This window comes from Schistocerca nitens, chromosome 4 (assembly GCF_023898315.1).
Source record: "Schistocerca nitens isolate TAMUIC-IGC-003100 chromosome 4, iqSchNite1.1, whole genome shotgun sequence".
In the NCBI taxonomy this organism is placed as follows: Eukaryota; Metazoa; Arthropoda; class Insecta; order Orthoptera; family Acrididae; genus Schistocerca; species Schistocerca nitens.
Genome location: NC_064617.1, coordinates 86,601,303 through 86,625,271, shown reverse-complemented (window position 1 = coordinate 86,625,271; position 23,969 = coordinate 86,601,303). Strand labels below are relative to the sequence as shown.

At 45.2% G+C, this 23,969-nt stretch overlaps 1 protein-coding gene across 1 annotated transcript in view; it reads right to left on the bottom strand.

The window, feature by feature from the left end:
- Positions 1-15,598: 15,598 nt before the first annotated feature.
- LOC126252131 (uncharacterized) overlaps positions 15,599-23,969 on the bottom strand; it is a 131,027-nt gene continuing 122,656 nt past the window's right edge. The window contains exons 3-4 of the mRNA XM_049952996.1: positions 15,978-16,117; positions 15,599-15,863 (exon numbers count right to left, since the gene is read on the bottom strand). Coding sequence (XP_049808953.1) covers positions 15,599-15,863; positions 15,978-16,117 — 405 coding nt within the window. The remainder of the gene's footprint in view (positions 15,864-15,977; positions 16,118-23,969) is intronic.

Below are 23,969 nucleotides of genomic sequence, written 5' to 3'. Positions count from 1 at the left end.
AATTACATAATCTAAAGTTTTCTCCTGATAATTGCCTACTAGCTGACGAATGAAATCCAAAGATGTTAGTCATTTCTCGCGGAAACAGTTAACTCCTGACAATTGAAAAACACTTAGATTTAAGGTCCCTCAAATATTTTTCGTCCAGCAGTATTAACACAATTCACAGTGAATCACGCGTAAAGGACCGTGCTCCGTGTGTCTGGCTAGAAATATCTCAACCATCATTGGCTTAAAGACAGGTACTGAAATAGCTGTTGCCATCTTGGATCTTTGCCGTTACACACTGTCGATAAATTTTCCCCTAACTACGCGAAGGAAAATCATTTGACTTGAAAACTATCGATTTTGTTAACCATAGAGAAGACATCAGACACAAAACACAGGACGCAAGACCCAGAGACGGGGCACAAAAGCAAGAAGAAATGAAACACTGTCTTATATCAGTATAAACTCTAAAAAGATAAGACACTAGTGACCATTTCACGTTCCTTAGACTTCGTTATTCTTAGTCTTTTTGATACTTCTTATTTCAATATTAATTTTACGGAGACTATTGAAAGCTTGTGTCATAGAATAAGCTAATTATTCAGAACAGTAACTTCTATTTTTCTGCCATTACAGCACCCTTCTTCCGCCGTTATCCGGAACATGTTCCGTAGTCGATCAAATCTGGAGCTGTTGGTGCCCCCCCCCCCCCTCCAACAATCCGATCACACAATTGATGCAAGGTACTGATTTTAACGGAAGCGCGTTGGCTGCTTTCAGCCCCCCTTATCTCCCCCCCCCCCCCCCACCTCCCACACTCAACCGCTCGTCCAGGATGTTCCCTAGTAAGCACACTTCCCTTGTGACAAGGTGCCTGTTATTGCTTCTTGTTGGTCTCTATTTCCCATATACAACTCACGCACCTTCCGCAATGTTTTACAATTGCTATTCCTTCTTCTACAGAGAGCATCTCAAAGACCTGTGAAACAAGACTGTTTTCACGAAAATGAATCATTACTTTGGGGCACCCAGTATTACGCTAGCTAACAACAGCATGAGAACATTAGAACTACGGGGGTGAGTCAAATGAAAACCTTAAATTTGTAATAACAAATCGAAATTTCTCGCAGTTATCCTGTAAGTTGGTAAGCGTGCTACAAACAGCGTTCAGAATGGCCTGTAGGTGGCAGCATAGTGCAGATGCACACATACCGTCGCAATATCAGTATAAAGATGGCCGCCCCACTTGCGACTTGTACTAGGGAAGAAGAGCGTTCTCTTATTCGGTTTTTGCGTAGTGAGGGTGTGAAACCTATTGAAATTTATCGACGAATGAAGATTCAGTACGGTGATGCATGTTTGTTACAGCAGCAAGTCTACGAATGGAGTACGAAGTTCTCAAATGGTGTGACTTAAGAGGAAGATGCTCCTCGTCCAGGTCAGGCACAACGAGTTCTGACTGCACATAACATTGCAGCAGTTGAAGCCATAGTGAAGGAAAACCGCCGAGTGACACTGAATGACATTGCAGCATGTTTACAGACTAGTCATGGGTCAGCACACCACATTGTGCATGATGTGCTCGTTTCACAAAGTGTCTGCACAATGGGTGCCAGGTCAGATGACTCCTGAAATGAGAGAACGACGTGTTGATGCTTGCGAAGAACTTCTTCGGCGCTTTGAACGAGAAGGTGATGGCTTCCTTGCAAGAATCGTTAATGGGGACGAAACCTGTGTGCACTTTCACCAACCGGAAACGAGGAGAGCGAGCAAGGAATGGCGCCATTCCTCATCACCAAAACCAAAGAAGTTTCGAACAGAACCATCAGCAGGGAAGGTTATGATGACTCTCTTTTGGGACGAAAAAGGCGTCGTTTTGGAGCATTACATGCCTAGAGGGACCACTGTCACCAGTGCATCATACACAGAACTAAAAAATCATCTGCGTCCTGCAATCAAATCAAAGCGACGTGGATTTCTGTCAGCAGGTGTCCTTTTGCAACATGATAATGCAAGGCCCCACACTGCCTGTACAACAATTGCAGCAATAACAGACCTGCATTTTGAGTGTCTACCTCATCCACCATCCACCATACCATCAGACCTTGCCCCAAGTGATTTCCATATGTTTGGACCACTCAAAGACACAACTGGATGAAAGACGTTCCGTTCTGATGAAGAGGTAGGCCACGCGGTGCATGAGTGGTTGCGCGGACTACCAAAAGAATTTTTTTCTAAAGGAATTTATGCACTTTGTAATCGCTGGAGGACTTCCATTGAGCGTGGGGGAGATTATGTTGGTATGTGATACAGCTTTGTTCCACTTCTGCACAATAAATAATATTTTAAAAAATATTTAAGGTTTTCATTCGACTCGCCCTCGTAAAAAGAAGAGAAAAAAGTGTCCTGGATCCTTTTTGGCAAACAAATCAGACTTCAAAACTAAGTTTACGGTGTACCTGAACGGGAATATCTATTGCGTGGGTCACCGGTGTTGACTTAACGGCAGTGGGACACGAACTTTTCGTGTGGAAATCCATTATAAATCTGCGAGTTGGTCAGCGAGCTGTGAAGATGTTTATTACGAACGACATGAAAATCAGCAGCAAGTGGGTCAGGGAAGGGACCTGAATGGGAGACATAATTATGACTGTAATGAAAATGAAATGGACGTGTGCAGTACAAATAGGCGGATGAATGGTAGATGGTCCTTCCTGGCAGATTAAAACTGTGTGCCGGACCGAGACTCGAACTCGGGACCTTTGCCTTGCCCGCGAAAGTCAAAGGTCCCGTGTTCGAGTCTCGGTCGGGCGCACAGTTTTAATCTGCTAGGAAGTTTCATATCAGCGCACACTCCGCTGCAGAGTGAAAATCTCATTCTGGAAACATCCCCTAGGCTGTGGCTAAGCCATTTCTCCGCAGTGTCCTTTCTTTCGGGAGTGCTAGTTCTGCAAAAAGGTGGTAATTTAAGGAGATGGGACCTGGATAAACTGAAAGAACCAGAGGTTGTACAGGGTTTCAGGGAGAGCATAAGGGAACAATTGACAGGAATGGGGGACAGAAATACAGTAGAAGAAGAATGGGTAGCTTTGAGGGATGAAATAGTGAAGGCAGCAGAGGATCAAATAGGTAAAAAGACGACGGCTAGTAGAAACCCTTGGGTAACAGAAGAAATATTGAACTGATGAAAGGAGAAAATATAAAAATGCAGTAAATGAAGCAGGCAAAAAGGAATACAAACGTCTCAAAAATGAGATCGACAGTAAGTGCAAAATGGCTAAGCGGGGATGGCTAGAGGACAAATGTAAGGATGTAGAGGCTTATCTCACTAGGGGTAAAATAGATACTGCATACAGGAAAATTAAAGAGACCTTTGGAGAAAGGAGAACCACTTGCATGAATATGAAGAGCTTTGATGGGAACCCAGTTCTAAACAAAGAAGGGAAAGCAGAAAGGTGTAAGGATTATATAGAGGGTCTATACAAGGGCGAGGTACTTGAGGACAATATTATGGAAATGGAAGAGGATGTAGATGAGGATGAAATGGGAGATATGATACTGCGTAAAGAGTGTGACAGAGCACTGAAAGATCTGAGTCGAAACAAGGCCCCCGGAGTAGACAACATTCCATTAGAGTCAAGGACGCACTTGCTGCCACCTCGAAGTAAATAATGAACTGACAGTCCATTTACCCAGTTCCCTGCGTCTGTATTCCTGCGTGGGCAAATGTCTCATAAGCGAACAGGAGCGACTGCAGCACAGCAGTGTGTGGAGCAGCAGGAATCAATAAAACAAGTATTTTTGCTGTTATGAGCCGTACGTCTGCAGAAGGTCCACACACCAGTCGATTTTCATCCTTTTCTGGAGTGTGACACAGAGGGAAAAGTGGAGAATCTTCCATATTAATGGCATGTAGTCGAAGTTGCGTCGTGTAGTTTTAACTGAGAACCAGATACCAGATCGCACGAGCTTCCATGCGAGGAGGACATGGTGCACGGAACGCCACTCTACGGGCCATGCGATCTCAGGGTGCCGGCTCTCCACCATGTTCAGGGTGTGACCTCTTACTTTAGACAATAGGCTGCCAGATTAGCTGAGTGGTAAGGTGTTTACCTACCACGCAGCGGACCCGGGTTCGATTCCGGGTCGGGTTGGAGGTTTTTCTCCACTCGTGGATTGTATGTTGTGATGTCCTCATCATCATTTCATGATTACCGACGCGCAGGTCACCCAATCTGGCGTACCTGAAATGAGACTTCCACCCGGTGGCTAAAATTCCGAGGATGCGGCCTCCTGCCCAGCAATGCCACGCGATCGTATAATTAGACAGTAAATGTCACGTGCTGTAGGAGTCCTGATGCGAGGGAAATTCAGCGTGGTCATAACTGTATTCGATGAAAAAAGGATAGTAGACATATGCGCACTATACAACAGGCGGCAAGTCATCACTTAGGCTTCCCACATACCGGTCGCATGGCGGGTCCACAACTTAACAATCGCGCAGCCACAGAGGGCAGCGGTTGTGACATGTATGTTGAGGACCACGGCTTCCTTCTGGGATGGGAAGAGAAGACGTGTCCTAGCGGATTTTAAAATAATACCCGCACTCACGAAACAGTCAAACGCTGCCAGCAGCCTGTTCGCTATCGCTTTTGGCGTTGGTAAGATTGCAGAAATATTGGAACACGTGAGGCAATACTGACCCTACGATTTATCTTAGGAAATAGATTAAGGAAAGGCAAACCTACGATCCTAGCATTTGTAGACTTATAGAAAGCTTTTGACACTGTTGACTGGAATACTCTCTTTCAAATTCTGAAGGTGGCAGGGGTAAAATACAGGGAGCGAAAGGTTATTTACAATTTGTACAGAAAGCAGATGGCAGTTATAAGAGTCGAGGGACATGAAAGGGAAGCAGTGGTTGGGAAGGGAGTGAGACAGGGTTGTAGCCGATCCCCGATGTTATTCAATCTGTATATTGAGCAAGCAATAAAGGAAACAAAAGAAAAGTTCGGAGTAGGTATTAAAATCCACGGAGAAGAAATAAAAACTTTGAGGTTCGCCGATGACATTGTAATTCTGTCGGAGACAGCAAAGGACTTGGAAGAGCTACTGAACGGATTACACAGTGTCTTGAAAGGAGGGTATAAGATGAACATCGACAAAATCAAAACGAGGATAATGGAATGTAGTCGAATTAAGTCGGGTGATGCTGAGGGAATTAGATTAGGAAATGAGACACTTAAAGTAGTAAAGGAGTTTTGCTGTTTGCGGAGCAAAATAAATAACTGATGATGGTCAAAGTAGAGAAGATATAAAATGTAGACTGGCAATGGCAAGGAAAGCGTTTCTGAAGAAGAGTAATTTGTTAACATCGAGTATAGATTTAAGTGTCTGGTAGTCGTTTCTGAATGTATTTGTATGGAGTGTAGCCATGTATGGAAGTGAAACGTGGACGATAAATAGTTTAGACAAGAAGAGAATAGAAGCTCTCGAAATGTGGTGCTACAGAAGAATGCTGAAGATAAGGTGGGTAGATCACATAACTAATGAGGAGGTATTGAATAGAATCGGGGAGAAGAGGAGTTTGTGGCACAACTTGACTAGAAGAAGGGATCGGTTGGTAGGACATGTACTGAGACATCGAGGGATCACCAATTTAGTATTGGAGGGCAGCGTGGAGGGTAAAAATCGTAGAGGGAGACCAAGAGATGAATACACTAAGCAGATTCAGAAGGATGTAGGCTGCAGTAGGTACTGGGAGATGAAGAAGCTTGCACAGGATAGAGTAGCATGGAGAGCTGCATCAAACCAGTCTCAGGACTGAAGACCGCAACGACGACAACAACACGTATTTATTAAGCATCGCTAGTGGGAAACTCAGCTTGCCATTTTCTCACATTGTATCCTGTGAATCATGGATGAAAGACAACAGGCAGACTCCATATTTATTAACTGCCGGAAAGCTTTTGACACGGTTCCCCATTGGTGGCTGTTAACAAATGTACGAGCATGTGTAATAGGTTCACAGATATGTGAGTGGCTCGAAGACTCCTTAAATAACAGAACCCACTACGTTGACCTCGAAGGCGCGTGTTCGTCAGAGACTGGATGTCGTCAGGAGTGCCCCAAGGAAGTGTCGTAGGACCTATGGGGGGGGGGGGGGGGGGTCGTACCTCGCCCGCCTGGATATCCTGGATATTACTCGAAGATGAGAAGGCGTGGAGGAAGAAGGAACAGCGCCTCTTGGTATTCTGGCATCAGTTTAACGGATATTAAGTGTGTATGTACTTTGAATACAAATGTAGCGCCCTGAAAATCACACGGAGCTGCGAGGACGTCCAGTGTTTACCATCTTTTAGAATCATCATTCAACACTTCCGGGCTGACATGCCGTGGTTCATACATAAGACCCTCCCCTGACGTTTTGCCTTCGACTGCAGAAGGCATCCTCCGAGGACAATAGGCGAACTGTAACGAGAGCGCGAGTGAGCGCCGTATATATATAAGCCATCCAGAGGGCGCCGCTGTCAGTCACGTGACGTCGGCTGTGCTATGATCTCTGATACTGCCAACTTTCTCAATTGAAATTAATCGATTGTCACGCTGTTGCTGCAATGTTCACATCCATATCTTATCCAGCTTAATGCCTTCATCTTTTCTACTAAAATCATTGCAGTGTTTGGCAATCTCAATGGCCTCTCTGTACATTCGCGCATAAGAATGCTATGACGCTCGAACTGGCAACACAACTGGCACTGCTAAGAGTATCCAACGACTTCCACATCGCAGGCAACGGGTTATACACAACGCTAGTGACTACTTTGAAGGTCAGTAAAACTTTGAAACACGTATCTATTTTGCACAAGTTGTAAATAAATATTGCCACTATTAAAGTTCCAACACTTGTATTTTGCCTAAAATGGTCATTTTCCTCTATGTGAACATTTCTTTTCCTTCCAAATTTAATTGAAAATTACATAATCTAAAGTTTTCTCTTGATAATTGCCTACTAGCTGACAAATGAAATCCAAAGATGTTAGTCATTTCTCGCGGAAACAGTTAACTCTTGACAATTGAAAAACACTTAGATTTAAGGTCCCTCAAATATTTTTCGTCCAGCAGTATTAACACAGTTCACAGTGAATCACGCGTAAAGGACCGTGCTCCGTGTGTCTGGCTAGACAGATACTGAAATAGCTGTTGACATCTTGGATCTTTGCCGTTACACACCGTCGATAAGTTTTCCCCTAACTACGTGAAGGAAAGTCATTTTACTTGAAAACTATCGATTTTGTTAACCATAGAGAAGACATCAGACACAAAACACAGGACTCAAGACCCAGACACGAGGCACAAAAGCGAGAAGAAATGAAACACTGTCTTATATCAGTATAAACTCTAAAAAAATAAGACACTAGTGACCATTTCACGTTCCTTAGACTTCGTTATTCTTAGTCTTTTTGATACTTCTTATTTCAATATTAATTTTACGGAGACTATTGAAAGCTTGTCTCATGGAATAAGCTAATTATTCAGAACAGTAACTTCTATTTTTCTGCCATTACAGCACCCTTCTTCCGCCGTTATCCGGAACATGTTCCGTAGTCGACGATCAAATGTGGTGCTGTTGGTGCCGCCCCCCCCCCCCCCCCCCTCCAACAATCCGATCACACAATTGATGCAAGGTACTGATTTTAACAGAAGCGCGTTGGCTGCTTTCAGCCCCCCCTTATCTCCCCCCTCCCCCACCCCCACACTCAACCGCTCGTCCAGGATGTTCCCTAGTAAGCACACTTCCCTTGTGACAAGGTGCCTGTTATTGCTTCTTGTTGGTATCTATTTCCCATATACAACTCAAGCACCTTCCGCAATGTTTTACAATTGCTATTCCTTCTTCTACAGAGAGCATCTCAAAGACCTATGAAACAAGACTGTTTTCACGAAAATGAATCATTACTTTGGGGCACCCAGTATTACGCTAGCTAACAACAGCATGAGAACATTAGAACTACGGGGGTGAGTCAAATGAAAACCTTAAATTTGTAATAACAAATCGAAATTTCACGCAGTTATCCTGTAAGTTGGTAAGCGTGCTACAAACAGCGTGCAGAATGGCCTGTAGGTGGCAGCAGAGTGCAGAGACACACATACCGTCGCAGTATCAGTATAAAGATGGCCGCCCCACTAGCGAATTGCACTAGGGAAGAACAGCGTTCTGTTATTCGGTTTTTGCGTAGTGAAGGTGCGAAACCTATGGAAATTTATCGACGAATGAAGATTCAGTACGGTGATGCATGTCTGTCACAGCAGCAAGTCTACGAATGGAGTACGAAGTTCTCAAATGGTGTGACTTAAGAGGAAGATGCTCCTCGTCCAGGTCAGGCACAACGAGTTGTGACTGCACATAACATTGCAGCAGTTGAAGCCATAGTGAAGGAAAACCGCCGAGTGACACTGAATGACATTGCAGCATGTTTACAGACTAGTCATGGGTCAGCACACCACATTGTGCATGATGTGCTCGTTTCACAAAGTGTCTGCACAATGGGTGCCAGGTCAGATGACTCCTGAAATGAGAGAACGACGTGTTGATGCTTGCGAAGAACTTCTTCGGCGCTTTGAACGAGAAGGTGATGGCTTCCTTGCAAGAATCGTTAATGGGGACGAAACCTGTGTGCACTTTCACCAACCGGAAACGAGGAGAGCGAGCAAGGAATGGCGCCATTCCTCATCACCAGAACCAAAGAAGTTTCGAACAGAACCATCAGCAGGGAAGGTTATGATGACGAAAAAGGCGTCGTTTTGGAGCATTACATGCCTAGAGGGACCACTGTCACCAGTGCATCATACACAGAACTAAAAAATCATCTGCGTCCTGCAATCAAATCAAAGCGACGTGGATTTCTGTCAGCAGGTGTCCTTTTGCAACGTGATAATGCAAGGCCCCACACTGCCCGTACAACAATTGCAGCAATAACAGACCCGCATTTTGAGTGTCTACCTCATCCACCATCCACCATACCATCAGACCTTGCCCCAAGTGATTTCCATATGTTTGGACCACTCAAAGACACAACTGGATGAAAGACGTTCCGTTATGATGAAGAGGTAGGCCACGCGGTGCATGAGTGGTTGCGCGGACTACCAAAAGAATTTTTTTCTAAAGGAATTTATGCACTTTGTAATCGCTGGAGGACTTCCATTGAGCGTGGGGGAGATTATGTTGGTATGTGATACAGCTTTGTTCCACTTCTGCACAATAAATAATATTTTAAAAAATATTTAAGGTTTTCATTCGACTCGCCCTCGTAAAAAGAAGAGAAAAAAGTGTCCTGGATCCTTTTTGGCAAACAAATCAGAGCCTTCAAAACTAAGTTTACGGTGTACCTGAACGGGAATATCTATTGCGTGTGTCACCGGTGTTGACTTAACGGCAGTGGGACACGAACTTTTCGTGTGGAAATCCATTATAAATCTGCGAGTTGGTCAGCGAGCTGTGAAGATGTTTATTACGAACGACATGAAAATCAGCAGCAAGTGGGTCAGGGAAGGGACCTGAATGGGAGACATAATTATGACTGTAATGAAAATGAGATGGACGTGTGCAGTACAAATAGGCGGATGAATGGTAGATGGTCCTTCCTGGCAGATTAAAACTGTGTGCCGGACCGAGACTCGAACTCGGGTCCTTTGCCTTGCCCGCGAAAGGCAAAGGTCCCGTGTTCGAGTCTCGGTCGGGCGCACAGTTTTAATCTGCTAGGAAATTTCATATCAGCGCACACTCCGCTGCAGAGTGAAAATCTCATTCTGGAAACATCCCCCAGGCTGTGGCTAAGCCATTTCTCCGCAGTATCCTTTCTTTCGGGAGTGCTAGTTCTGCAAGGTTCGCAGGAGAGCTTCTGTGAAGTTTGGAAAGTAGGAGACGAGGTACTAGCGGAAGTAAAGCTGTGAGGACGGGGCGTAAGTCGTGCTTGGGTGGCGCAGATGGTAGAGCACTTGCCCGCGAAAGGCAAAGGTCCTGAGTTCTAGCCTCGGTCCGCACACAGTTTTAATCTGCCAGGAAGTTTCATATCAGCACACACTCCGCTGCAGAGTGAAAATCTCATTCTGCAGTACGTCTACATCTGCAACTACATACTCACACCTCAAGCCTTCGAATGATGCTTGTACCAATACTGCGCATTTCCTTTCCTGTTCCACTCGCAAACGGAGCTAGAGGGATACGACTGGCTAATTGCCTAATTTCTGTTATCTACGTTGTCATTAAGTGAAATGTACGTTGGGGGCAGTAGAATAGCTCTGCAGTCAGCAGCAAATGCCGGTTCTCTAAAGTTTCTCAACCGCGTATCGCTAAATGAACTTCGTCATTCCTTCAGGGATTCACATTTGAGTTCACGAAGTACCTCCGTAATACTCGCTTGTTGATTGAACCTAGGGGTTTCAAATGTAGCAGCATGCCTCAGAATTGTTTCGATGTCTTACAGTAATCTAAACAGACGGGTATCCCAACCACTCGAGTAGTTCTTAAAAATGATTCACACAAGTGGTCTCCTCTATAGACTGTAACGTCCCCTTAGAAAAATTTAAAAATGACAGTGCTGGAAAACCTCTTACGTTATTTGATTTTCAAACAGCTGAGCAAAACTGAACGTACTCAGACATTTCTCTCTTTACTTATTCTGATCATCAATAAACAGACACACAATATTTTAGCGCAACACAATCTGACTTTCAATAATCGCTACAAAAGAATGGCCCTGACTAACAATAACCTTTACCTTTCATGAATCACATACCTCACAAAAATCTTCGTTACTCGAACTACTGCAATACAGCGAGCGCCAATACTACCAGCTAAATAAAAGATTCTAACTACTGAACGCACTAACTACTGATAGGCATAGTTAGCAAATGAAAGATTTTGATAGAGAACTTCCTTTTTCTGACACACGCCCAGATCGTCCGCTCTCAAAACTCTGGCATCTCTCTCCCCACATCCACCAGTGCTGGCGGCTCACCTCCAACTGCACAACGCTAGGTGCTGTTCACATCCAACAGCACAACACTACACAAGCGAATATTCCAACAATGAGTCCAACCAGCCACAGACTGCACACAGCACAGTCAGTGCTTTTCATACAGAGCGCTACGTGGCGTTACCAACATAAAAACCTAAACAGCCTACTTACAAGATGAGTTACGATTTCCCAAAGTTGGCCTTTCGTCTTCCCTGTTCCCGTCCTTACGTGCTCGTTCCATTTCGTATCGCTTTGCCACGCTACACCTAGATATTTAATCGACTCGACTGTGTCAAGGAGCACACCATTGATTCCGTATTTAAATATTACAGGAGCGTTTTTCCTACTTACCTGTATTAACTCAAATTGTTCTACATTTAGGGCAAACTGCCACTTTTATGTCACCAAATAGAAGTTTTGCCTAAGTCGTTATGTACTTTCCTACAGTCACTCAGCGACGACATCTTCCCCTACAGTACAGCAACGTCAGCAAACAGCCACAGACAGATGCTCACCTTATCCCTCAAATCAGTTTATGTACATAACTGCTGCCTTCAAATCCCTAATATTAATAGGTGTATCAATGTTCGTCCACTAGACGGAGGTCTAAGGCACGTGAAACCTACTGTGTATTCGGGCGAGTACCAGCATACCACTCCCATGGTACGGCACTGCTTGTATAGTTACTTAAGTTTTAATAAGCTTGAGAGTGACCAGTCGGCTGAGTCCATTTTAGACCTTAACGAATTCACGTAGGTAACTGAAATATAGGAGGTCTATCCGGAAAGAAAAGTCCGATCGGTCGCGAAATGGAAATCACTATGAGAATCAAAAATGTTGTATTTGCAGCAGTTAGCTACATCTTCCAGCTACTTCTCTACATGGTCGCCGCTGCGATTTAGGCATCTGTCGTAGCGTTATTCCATCTTCCGTATACCTCGTCATAGAAGGCAGCCGCCTGTGTTTTCCGCCAATTCTCTACAATGGTCCACAGCTCGTTGTCTGCGCCAAAACGTTGCCTTCAGAGCCAGCAATGTATGTGAGCACAGATGAAACTCAGGGGGAGCCAATTCGGGCTATAGGTGATCAAACACTTGCCACCGAAAACTCTACATTGCCCCCGCAGAGTGTGGCCGAAAATTGTCATGAAGAATGAATGCATGACAGCTATGTTATGCGGGTTGCATGACATCAGGCGAAACCTCCCACCAGGCTCTCGTACTTGGCAGGAGACTCTATTTCCTAGGCAACTGTACATGTTCACTGTGCGCTTTGAACTGAAAAGGGCGACGTGACGCTGTGGATGGGCATACCTGGGACACTGCCCAACACATCTGTGCAAAACCTCATCGGACTTTCACTGTGGTCTCCATATCGCGCCATATCGGACCTTACTTTCCATACAGCCCTCTACTTCATTTTTAGAAGTGACAAAATGGTAATAGGCTGGACTCGTTTTGCCGACGGCGGCTGTTGAAAGCCTTGCGCTGAATTAGGTTTCCTGTGGCTTCTCCAAATCGCTGAAGGGAAATACTGAGACAGTTCGTCTGCAAAGAAAACTGCCCATTTCCTTTCCTATCCTCTGCCCTATTACAAAATGGTGCTCCATCTGTAATGATCTTATCGTCTACGTGACAATAACCTCTCAACTTATTTCTCTCCTTGTAGTCACACACGCAGTGAGTCGAAGTTTCAAGCACAGGCATAACCTGTAAAAATGAAAATTCTTGCTCTCTGACGAAGACTTAAAATAAATGTCGTATTAAAATGGTGCTTGATACATTTTTAAATTAATAATTATTCAAATACTACATTGCAGTGTGTCAGTAAAATTTATATTTGCAGATCAATGTGTGCTCAAGTACAAGAATAATTCAGAAGCATTTGTCCATTCCTGAAACGTCTACTAATATTCGTTACATTCTTTGGCTCTGTCCTGGCAGTCTATGCACAAAGATACAAACAGGGTGAACAAACTGGTGTAAAAATACACGTCTGCAACAAATGAATGTATACAGTTTCCCACAATATCCACATAAGTGGTCACAGAGGCATCATGACTATTTATGCCTTGTCGAAAGTCACTTGATAGCACCCATGAGGACAAATCGGAATCGCATGTGTCCGAAGACTACAGAGTTTGAGCACTGGTCCCTCTTGAGCAGATGTCGTCCTTCTGGGGCTGTAGACCAACAGTTCGAACACCAGACTTCTCTAGTAGTCTTCTAGCGTGCAGGAAACGTAATGCGACTGCCCAGCAGCTGACACTTTGTGAAAATAGTTTCTATAGCTGAAGTCCACAATGGCGTACTTTTCCGGATGGGAAGAACTGAAGCACAGTCGTACTAATCGAGTCAAGTGTGTCTCCAATTACAGTCTTCTGCTTGCTAAGTCCGGTTGTGACGGTAATGAGCTTTATTTCAAACACTACAGCACTTATCTCACAAGGAGCACAGTACCAATATCGCTTTGGGACGGATCGGCGTTGGCTGCATACTGTACCCAACGCGTTACTGGCCTGCAATAACCCACAGCATTTGAGGATATAGAGGCAACCTACTAGAGACTAACATACGATAGCAAATATATGAAGAGCCTAAAGTTAGGACATTAGTTGTTTCCCAACGAAGATCAACCTTCCATGGTAGGTTTGCCCATAGAGCGATAAAGATTGTCCAGGGTAGTGCATAGTCTGTAATGTATTTCTCCCTAAACTAACTTTCTTTCAATGGACGGTGCTTTCACAAGTCTTGCAGGTGGTCGATGCATACGTGTACCACACAAGTCAGGTGAGGCTGACCACTTTACCGAACCTGTCGTCCGAAACAGTGATCCACAAAGAGGAGTTCAGAAAAAGAAGAAGTACCAATATTGTTGTGGGCAAGATCGGCATTGGAGACATGTTGTAGACATTTTGACGAGAGAAGCAGCTCAATAGAGTCACGTGTGAAGATCATGCCAAAGACCAGTATAAAAAGGAGCACAAAAGAGTCAACTACAAGGGTACACTGTGTAGAGCCAATGCCGTCTCGCACATCAATCAGTTTCTTGCGACAGCGATATCGTAACAAACTGTTGCAACCCAGAAGGAAAAGTCGTAAAATCAGATGACGTGCAGCTAGGGTGTGCGCCAGTCGAACACTTCACTCATCATCGATGTCTCACAATGTACAATAGCAGGTGCGTGAAGATCCTGCACGCAGAACAGTATTTGCTTTTCAGCAAACGTCAACCATCCACGGCTCGCTGGTCAACAGAGTGACGTAATAGTCTCAGCAAACTAGTGCATCGCAGCAGTGTAATGGGGTTCTGGTTCGCACATGCTGATGGGCGACGCACACGTGCACCAAACAGATGAGCTCATAGGCTGTTGCCCAAACCTTGCCAAAGCTCTTGTTGCTAATAGGCACCTCCAACAGTACTGTTCACAAGGAGCGATTATACCAATATTGTTTTGCGCCACGTCACCATTCGAGACATGTAGACCCGCAGCGTGAGCGTCATGCCGGAAAGCAGTATCACAAGAAGCACCAGACGGTCCAATACAATGCTGCGGTGTGAAGCCAGAGCGGCCTCGTCCGTCAGTTAATTTCCTGCCAAACGATTATTATCAAGATGCGTGATCCAACAATGGTGAGTCCCACAATTGGGGTGTGCTCCAGTTGGCTCCAGTGTCTGTTAGAGTGCGTTCTTCCTGTCACTTCTTGTGTTTAGTTCCACTACCTGCAGCCAGGAGGCGTTACGATTCAGGGGAGCTCATCAGCTGTTGTCCAGACCTTGCCGAACCTCTAGTTTCTAACAGTAACCTCCAAACACGCAGCTGACAAGGAGGAATAATCCCAATATTTGAACAACTTACGGGTTTGTTGCCGGGTGACGTCGTCGACCACCGCCGATATTTCGACAGGAGCACACCCTGCCATTCTCAAGGCACAAATGCAAGGAGGAAGAAATGTGCAAGGAAATTTAATACCTCGGTTCACAGAGGAGAAACCAGGAAGATACTACACATAGAACAAGTGTCAACACAAACAAAGATGACCAACACCAGAAATACCGATAGTGAGTTATCAACAAGTGAGGTAGCACTAATTCTGTCCCTCAGTTTTTTGATGAGAGACTGAGCCGGATTCCAAGCAGCATTTAAACAAAATCCACCATCTCTGTTAGTGTGGTATCTGGTTTCTCCTCTGTGAACCGAGGTATTAAATTTCCTTGCACATTTCTTCCCCTTTGCATTTGTGCCTTGAGAATGGCAGGGTGTGCTCCTGTCGAAATATCGGCGGTAGTCGACGACGTCACCTGGCAGCAAATCAGTAAGTTGTTCGAACATTCAATTTGCCGGGAAAAGTTAAGGTCTCACAATCCCAATATTGTTTCGCATGACATCACCGTTGGAGGCAGGCCGACGCTGACGTGAACATCATACCAAACGGCAGTATCGCAAGCAGTAGCAGACAGTCCAATTAGCTGCCCTGTGTAGAGCCAGAGCGACGTCGTCCATTGGCCACGATTATCGAACCAGGATGCGTGACCCTACAGCGGTGAGTCGCACAGTTGGGGTGCGGCCCATTTGGCCCCGGCGTCTGCTACAGCGAGTTGAGCCAGTCGCTGCTCATGTTTAGTTCGACCACCGGCAGCCAGGAGACGCCACTTGCTGACGGCTGGTCTCGGCTCGCCGTCGCGGCGGCGGGCAGAGTAGTCGGCGCCGGGCCGTCCTCCAGGTCGGTCTCTGGGGCGGAGCTCCTGACCTGCAGAGGCAGCGCTTCCGAAGCGGCAGAGGCTGCGGTCTGCGCGCAGAGGTCGCTGCCCGTCGGCCACGGGTCGGCCCGCTTGGGCCCGCGGCAGGCGCTGCTGCGGAGGCAGCGGAGGGCCAGGAAGACGACTCCCAGGGCCGCTAGGAGGGCGGCTGCCGCCACCGCCGCCAGCGTGGCGGGGGCGGGCGCGGGGGCGGCGGGCGGCGGCGACAGCTGCACGGCGCCCGGCCACAGCCCGTCCCCAGCCGCCCCCGCCTCTGGCTGGTGGTGCATCCTCAGCTGCAGCGCGCGGCCAGTGTCCACCACCAGTGGCCGGCTGCTGCTCGCCGACGCCCCGTGCAGAACCGACACCTGCGTGACGACACGACACGTCACAACTATCACACAACACAAAATCAGTTAGACAGGTGTGAGACGTGGCCACTTTAGGTTCATAAAAATCGAACATCCCACAGAAGAAATCGGGTTCTAATACGAACATCGACAAAAGTAAAACGAGGCTCGAAACTTTGCGCGGAGTTCAATGCGAGACGCCTGTTAACAGTTTCCTCAACGAAACGCATCAAAGGACCACCAATTTAGTACTGGAGGGCGGCGTGGAGGGTAAAAATCGTAGAGGGACACCAAGAGATGAATACACTAAGCACATTCAGAAGGATGTAGGTTGCAGTACGTACTGGGAGATGAAGAAGCTTGCACAGGATAGAGTAGCTTGGAAAGCTGCTTCAAACCAGTCTGTGGACTGAAGACTACAACATACACACACACACACACACACACACACACACACACACACAATGCCCAAATCTTCCAAAAATAAGCGAAAAATACACCTATTCAAAAAAGCAGATAAAAATTCACTTGACGCCTTCCTGAGAGACAATATTCACTCATTCCAAATTAACGATGCAAGTGTTGACCAGATGTGGCTTGAATTCAAAGAATTAGTATCGGCATCAATTGAGAGATTTATACCAAATAAATTAACAAACGACGGAGCTGACCCTCCTTGGTACACAAAACGGGTTAGAACACTGTTCCAGAAACAACGAAACAAACATGCCAAATTTAAACAGACGTAAAATCCCCAAGATTGGCGATCTTTTACAGAAGCTCGAAATTTAGCGCAGACTTCAATGCAAGATGCTTATAACAGTTTGCACAACGAAACTTTGTCTCGAAACCTGGCAGAAAATCCAAAGAGATTCTGATCGTATGTCAAATATGTTAGCGGAATGAAACAATCAGTGCCTTCTCTGCGCGATAGCAATGGAGTCACTATCGAAGACAGTGCTGCCAAAGCAGAGTTACCAAACACAGCCTCCCGAAATGCCTTCACAAAAGAAGACGAAGTAAATATTCCAGAATTCGAATCGGGAACAGCTGCCAACATGAGTAACGAAGAAGTAAATATCCTCAGAGTAGTGGAGCAACTCAAATCACTTAATAAAAGCAAGTCTTCTGGTCCAGACTGTATACCAGTTAGGTTCCTGTCGCAGTATGCTGATGCATTAGCTCCATACTTAACAATCATATTCAACCGTCCGCTCGACGAAAGATCCGTACCAAAAGACAGGTCACACCAATATCCAAGAAAGGTAGTAGGAGTAATCCACTAAATTACAGGCCCATATCGTTAACGTCGATATGCAGCAGACTTTTAGAAGATATATTGTGTTTGAACATTATGAATTACCTCGAACGAAACGGTCCAGCCGCCCGGGGTGGCCGAGCGGTTCTAGGCGATACAGTCTGGAACCGCGCGACCGCTACGGTCGCAGGTTCGAATCCTGCCTCGGGCATGGATGTGTGTGATGTCCTTAGGTTAGTTAGGTTTAAGTAGTTCTAATTTCTAGGGGACTGATGACCACAGATGTTAAGTCCCATAGTGCTCAAGAGCCATTTGAACCAATTTTTGAAACGGTCTATTGATACACAGTCAACGTGGGTTTAGAAAACATCGTTCCTGTGAAACACAACTAGCTCTTTATTCACATGAAGTGCTGATTGCTATTGACAAGGGATTTCAGATCGATTCCGTATTCCTGGATTTCCGGAAGGCTTTTGACAGTGTACCACACAAGCGGCTCGTAGTAAAATTGCGTGCTTATGGATTATCGTCTCAGTTATGTGACTGGGTTTGTGATTTCCTGTCAGAGGGGTCACATTTCGTAGTAATTGACGGAAAGTCATCGAGAAAAACAGAACTCATTTCTGGCATTCCCCAAGGTAGTGTTATAGGCCCTTTGCTGTTCCTTATCTATATAAACGATGTGGAGACAACCTGAGCAGCCGTCTTCCGTTGTTTGCAGATGACGCTGTCGTTTATCGGCTAATAAAGTCATCAGAAGATAAAAAAAACTGCAGACCGATTTAGAAAAAAATATCCGTAGAGGGACACCAAGAGTTGAATACACTAAGCAGATTCAGAACGATGTAGGTTGCAGTACGTACTGGGAGATGAAGAAGCTTGCACAGGATAGAGTAGCTTGGAAAGCTGCTTCAAACCAGTCTGTGGACTGAAGACTACAACATACACACACACACACACACACACACACAATGCCCAAATCTTCCAAAAATAAGCGAAAAATACACCTATTCAAAAAAGTGACGATGGAACACACAAATTGCGTCGCGATTCAATACATCGTCCTCCAGCCGACTTGTCTCGAAGGGCCTATTGCTGCCTCGGGCACCTTATGGTCGTTCTCCTGTGAGTCTAGTATTTCGAATCCGAAGCAAAACTGACAGTTAATTGTAACGATCAGAGTTGACCCTAAATAACGAAAAGTGTCAGGTCATCAACATGAGTGCTAAAAGGAACTCGTTAAACTTTGGTTACACGATAAATCAGTCTAATCTAAAAACCGAAAATTCAACTAAATACCTGGGTATTAGAATTACGAACAATTTAAATTGGAAAGAACACACAGAAAGTGTTGTGGGGAAGGCTAACCAAAGGCTGCGTTTTATTGGCAGGACACTTAGAAAATGTAACAGAGCTACTAAGGAGACTGCCTACACTACGCTTGTCCGTCCTCTCTTAGAATACTGCTGCGCGGTGTGGGATCCTTACCAGGTAGGACGAAGTACATCGAAAAAGTTCAAAGAAAGGCAGCACGTTTTGTATTATCGCGAAATATAGGACAGAGTGTCACAGAAATGATACAGGATTTGGGCTGGAAATCATTAAAACAAAGGCGTTTATCGTTGCGACGGAATCTTCTCACGAAATTCCAATCACCAACTTTCTCCTCCGAATGCGAAAATATTTTGTTGACACCGAACTACATAGGGCGGAACGATCACCACGATAAAATAAGTAAAATCAAAGCTTGTACGGAAAGATACAGATGTTCATTCTTTCCGCGCGCTACGAGATTGAAATAATAGAGAATTGTGAAGGTGGTTCGATTAACACTCTGCCAGGCACTTAAATGTGATTTGTAGAGTATCCATGTAAATGTAGAAGTAGATGTAGAAAATAACACGATGCTGAGGAAATCTGAGCGTGAAATGAGACACCAAACAATATTCTTTCAACAGATCGTTTTGAGAAGAACGCAACTGAAACTTCGCACAATTTTTATTTATTATCATTGTCAAGTTACACCGATAAACCAAAACATATGATCACTGACCACCGCAAAGTTGGATTCCGCCTGGTGGCGCGTGACGCAGTAATAACAGTACACAGGGTGGTCCATTGAGCATAACCGGGCCAAATATCTCACGAAATAAGCGTCAAACGAAAAAACTGCAAAGAACGAAACTCGTCTAGCTTGAAGGGGGAAACCAGATGGCGCTACGGTTGGCCCGCTAGATGGCGCTGCCATAGGCCAAACGGATATCAACTGCGGCTTTTTTAAAGAGGAACTCCCATTTTTATTACATATTCGTGTAGTACGTAAAGAAATATGAATGTTTTAGTTGGACCACTTTTTTCGCTTTGTGGTAGATGGCGCTGTAATAGTCGCAAACATATGGCTCACAATTTTAGACGAACAGATTGTAACAGGTAGGTTTTTAAAATTAAAATACAGCACATAGGTACGTTTGAACATTTTATTTCGGTTGTTCCAATGTGATACATGTACCTTTGTGAACTTATCACTTCTGAGAACGCATGCTGTTGCAGCGTGATTAACTGTAAATAACACATTCATGCAATAAATGCTCAAAATGATGTCCGTCAACCTCAGTGCATTTGGCAATACCTGTAACGACACTCCTCTCAACAGCGAGTAGTTCGCCTTCCGTATTGTTCGCACATGCATTGACAATGCGCTGACGCATGTTGTCAGGCATTGTCGGTGGATCACGATAGCAAATATCCTTCAACTTTCTCCACAGAAAGAAATCCGGGGAAGTCAGATCCGGTGAACGCGAGGGCCATGCTATGGTGCTTCGACGACCAATCCACCTGTCATGAAATATGCTATTCAATACCGCCTCAACTGCACGCGAGCTGTGTGCCGGACATCCATCATGTTGGAAGTGCATCGGCATTCTGTCATGCAGTGAAATATCTTGTAGTAACATGGGTAGAATATTACGCAGGATCCCGGCGGGGTCAGGGATTTCCTCTGCCTCGTGATGACCGGGTGTTGTGTGATGTCCTTAGGTTAGTTAGGTTTAAGTAGTTCTAAGTTCTAGGGGACTGATGACCATAGATGTTAATTCCCATAGTGCTCAGAGCCACTTGAACCATTTTTTATTACGCAGGAAATCAGCACACATTGCACCATTTAGATTGCCATCGATAAAATGGGAGCCAATTATCCTTCCTCCCATAATGCCGCACCATACATTAACCCGCCAAGGTCGCTAATGTTCCACTTGTCGCAGCCATCGTGGATTTTTCGTTGCCCAATAGTGCATATTATGCCGGTTTACGTTACCGCTGTTGGTGAATGACGCTTCGTCGCTAAACAGTACGCGTGCAAAAAATCTGTTATCGTCCCGTAATTTCTCTTGTGCCCAGTGGCAGAACTGTACACGACGTGCAAATTCGTCGCCATGCAATTCCTGGTGCATAGAAATATGGTACGGGTGCAATCGATGTTGATGTAGCATTCTCAACACCGACGTTTTTGAGATTCCCGATTCTCGCGCAATTTGTCTGCTACTGATGTGCGGATTAGCCGCGACAGCAGCTAAAACACCTACTTGGGCATCATCATTTGTTGCAGGTCGTGGTTGACGTTTCACATATTGCTTAACACTTCCTGTTCCCTTCAATAACGTAACTATTGTGCTAACGGTCCGGACACTTGGATGATGTCGTCCAGGATACCGAGCAACATACATAGCACACGTCCGTTGGGCATTTTGATCACAATAGCCATACATCAACACGATATCGACCTTTTCCGCAATTGGTAAACGGTCCATTTTAACACGGGTAGTGTATCACGAAGCAAATACCGTCCGCACTGGCGGAATGTTGCGTGCTACCACGTAGTTATACGTTTGTGACTATTATAGCGCCATCTATCACAAAGTGAAAAAAGTGGTCCAACTAAAACATTCATATTTCTTTACGTACTACACGAATACGTAATAAAAATGGGGGTTCCTATTAAAAAAAACGCAGTTGATATCCGTTTGACCTATGGCAGCGCCATCTAGCGGGCCAACCATAGCGCCATCTGGTTTCCCCCTTCAAGCTAGACGAGTTTCGATCTTTGCAGTGTTTTCGTTTGATGCTTATTTCGTGAGATATTTGGCCCAGTCACTATTAATGGACCACGCTGTATAAGCGGAGCAGACAAGAGTGGGTAATTACCCTAGCGAATATATGGGCTGCAACGGGGAAACCTATTGAGATAAACGACTTTGATAAAGGGTGGATTATTGTTGTGCAGAGCCTGTGAACGAGTACCTCGAAAACGCCAAAGAGGTTGAAGGACAGTTTAAACTTCCACTAAGCGCTAAATGGTTGGGCGTCCACAATTCTTCACAGAACGTGCGGTTCGGGGGCATGTCTGCTCTGTAAAGCAGTATAGACGGTGATGTGGCGTCTCTGCCGAAAGAGCGCATGCTTGTGCTGGCACAAGTATTTTGGAGCACTTTGTCCATCGTACATTCTTGAACACAGAGCTCCGAAGCAGACCACCTCTAGATGACCCAACGACATCGTCGATCACGATTACAGTGGGCGCGGAAGCACCGAGATTTCCACCGTCGATCAATGAAAACGTGTCAGCTCTTGGGGTGAATCACATTTTTGCTGCACTAGGTCGAGGTGGACGGCGGCTCGAAACTTGCAGCGCGCCACTGGTGCAGGCTGGTGGGAGCAGTATTGTGCTATGGGAGTCATTCTCGTGTGCTTGCATGGGACGTGTGGTAGTAATCCAAGACGCCCTGACAGCTGCGAACCACCTGCATCCCTTAATGTTTGATGTCTTCCCCGACGACGTTACCGTCTTTGAGCGGTATAACTGTCCGTGTCTCGGAGCCAGCACCGTGTTACAGTAGTCTGAAGAGCATCATTGTGAACTCACAATGACCTCTCGGTGACGAAATTTTCCGGATGTAAATGCTATGGAATCCAGTTGGGTTGCTATCGGTCTGCATCACCGCGTACGCAAATCACCGGCCCGTTATTCACGCGAATTATGTGAACTGTACGTAGACATGTAGTACCACATACCTTCACAAATCTACCAATAAACTGTCGGATCCACGATATGGAGGATCAGTGTTGTATTTCGTTCCAATGACGGACAAACAAGCTATCAAGTAGGTGGTTCAAATGGTTCAAATGGCTCAGACAAGGGAACCTTCCCATCGCACCCCCCTCAGATTTAGTTATAAGTTGGCACAGTGGATAGGCCTTGAAAAACTGAACACAGATCAATTGAGAAAAGAGGAAGAAGTTGTGTGGAACTGTGAAAAAATAAGCAAAATATACAAACTGAGTAGTTCATGGGAAGATAGGCAACTTCAAGGAGCATGGGAACGCAGGAGCACCGTGGTTTCGTGGTAACGTGAGCAGCTGCAGAACGAAAGGTCCTTGGTTCAATTCTGCCACTGAGTGAAAAGTTTAATTTTTTATTTTCAGTTTATGTGACAAACTCTTATGTTTTCATCACTTTTTTGGGAGTGATTATCACATCCACAAGAAAACCTAAATCGGGCAAGGTAGAAGAATCTTTTTACCCATTCGCCAACTGTACAAGTTAGGTGGGTCGACAACATATTCCTGTCATGTGACGCACATGCCGTCACCAGTCTCGTATAGAATATATCAGATGTGTTTTCCTGTGGAGGAATCGGTTGACCTATGACCTTGCGATCAAATGTTTTCGGTTCCCATTGGAGAGGCACGTCCTTTCGTCTACTAATCGCACGGTTTTGCGATGCGGTCGCAAAACACAGACACTAAACTTATTACAGTGAACATAGACGTCAATGAATGAACGGACAGATAATAACTATGCAAAAATAAAGAAAGTAAGCTTTTCACTCGAGTGAAGACTTGAACCAAGGACCTCTCGTCCTGCAGCTGCTCACGCTACCACGGGACCACGGCGCTCCTGAGCTCATATTGTCCATGATGTTGCTTATGTGACCCATGGACTACTCAGTTTGTATATTTTGCTTATTTTTTCACAGTTCCACACAACTTCTTCCTGTTTTCTCAATTGATCTGTGTTCAGCTTATCAAGGCCTATCCACTGTGCCAACTTATAACTAAATCTGAGGGGGGTGCGATGGGGAGGTTCCCTTGTGAGCACTATGGGACTTAACATCTTAGGTCATCAGTGCCCTAGAACTTAGAACTACTTAAACGTAACTAACCTAAGGACATCGCACACATCCATGCCCGAGGCAGGATTCGAACCTGCGACCGCAGCGGTCGCGCGGTTCCAGACTGACGCGCCTAGAACCGCTCGGCCACACTGGCCGTCTATCAAGTAGGTGGTCATAATGTTTTGGCTCATCAGTGTAAACATCAAATTCGAGTAAGTGTTGATATAATGAACACCTTCACAAAGTGTGTATTTACTCAGTTTTACGATACATACATATTTCAACATATTACAACATAATTTCGTTATTGTACTGAAGTGCCCTTCCTCCAAACAACATTAAATGTTTCCACAATGTTTTAATATTAAATGTTCTGCACAAAAAGTGAAGAATAATAGTAAAATTCCATGTATTGTGTTTACGAAAATAAATAAATTCAAAC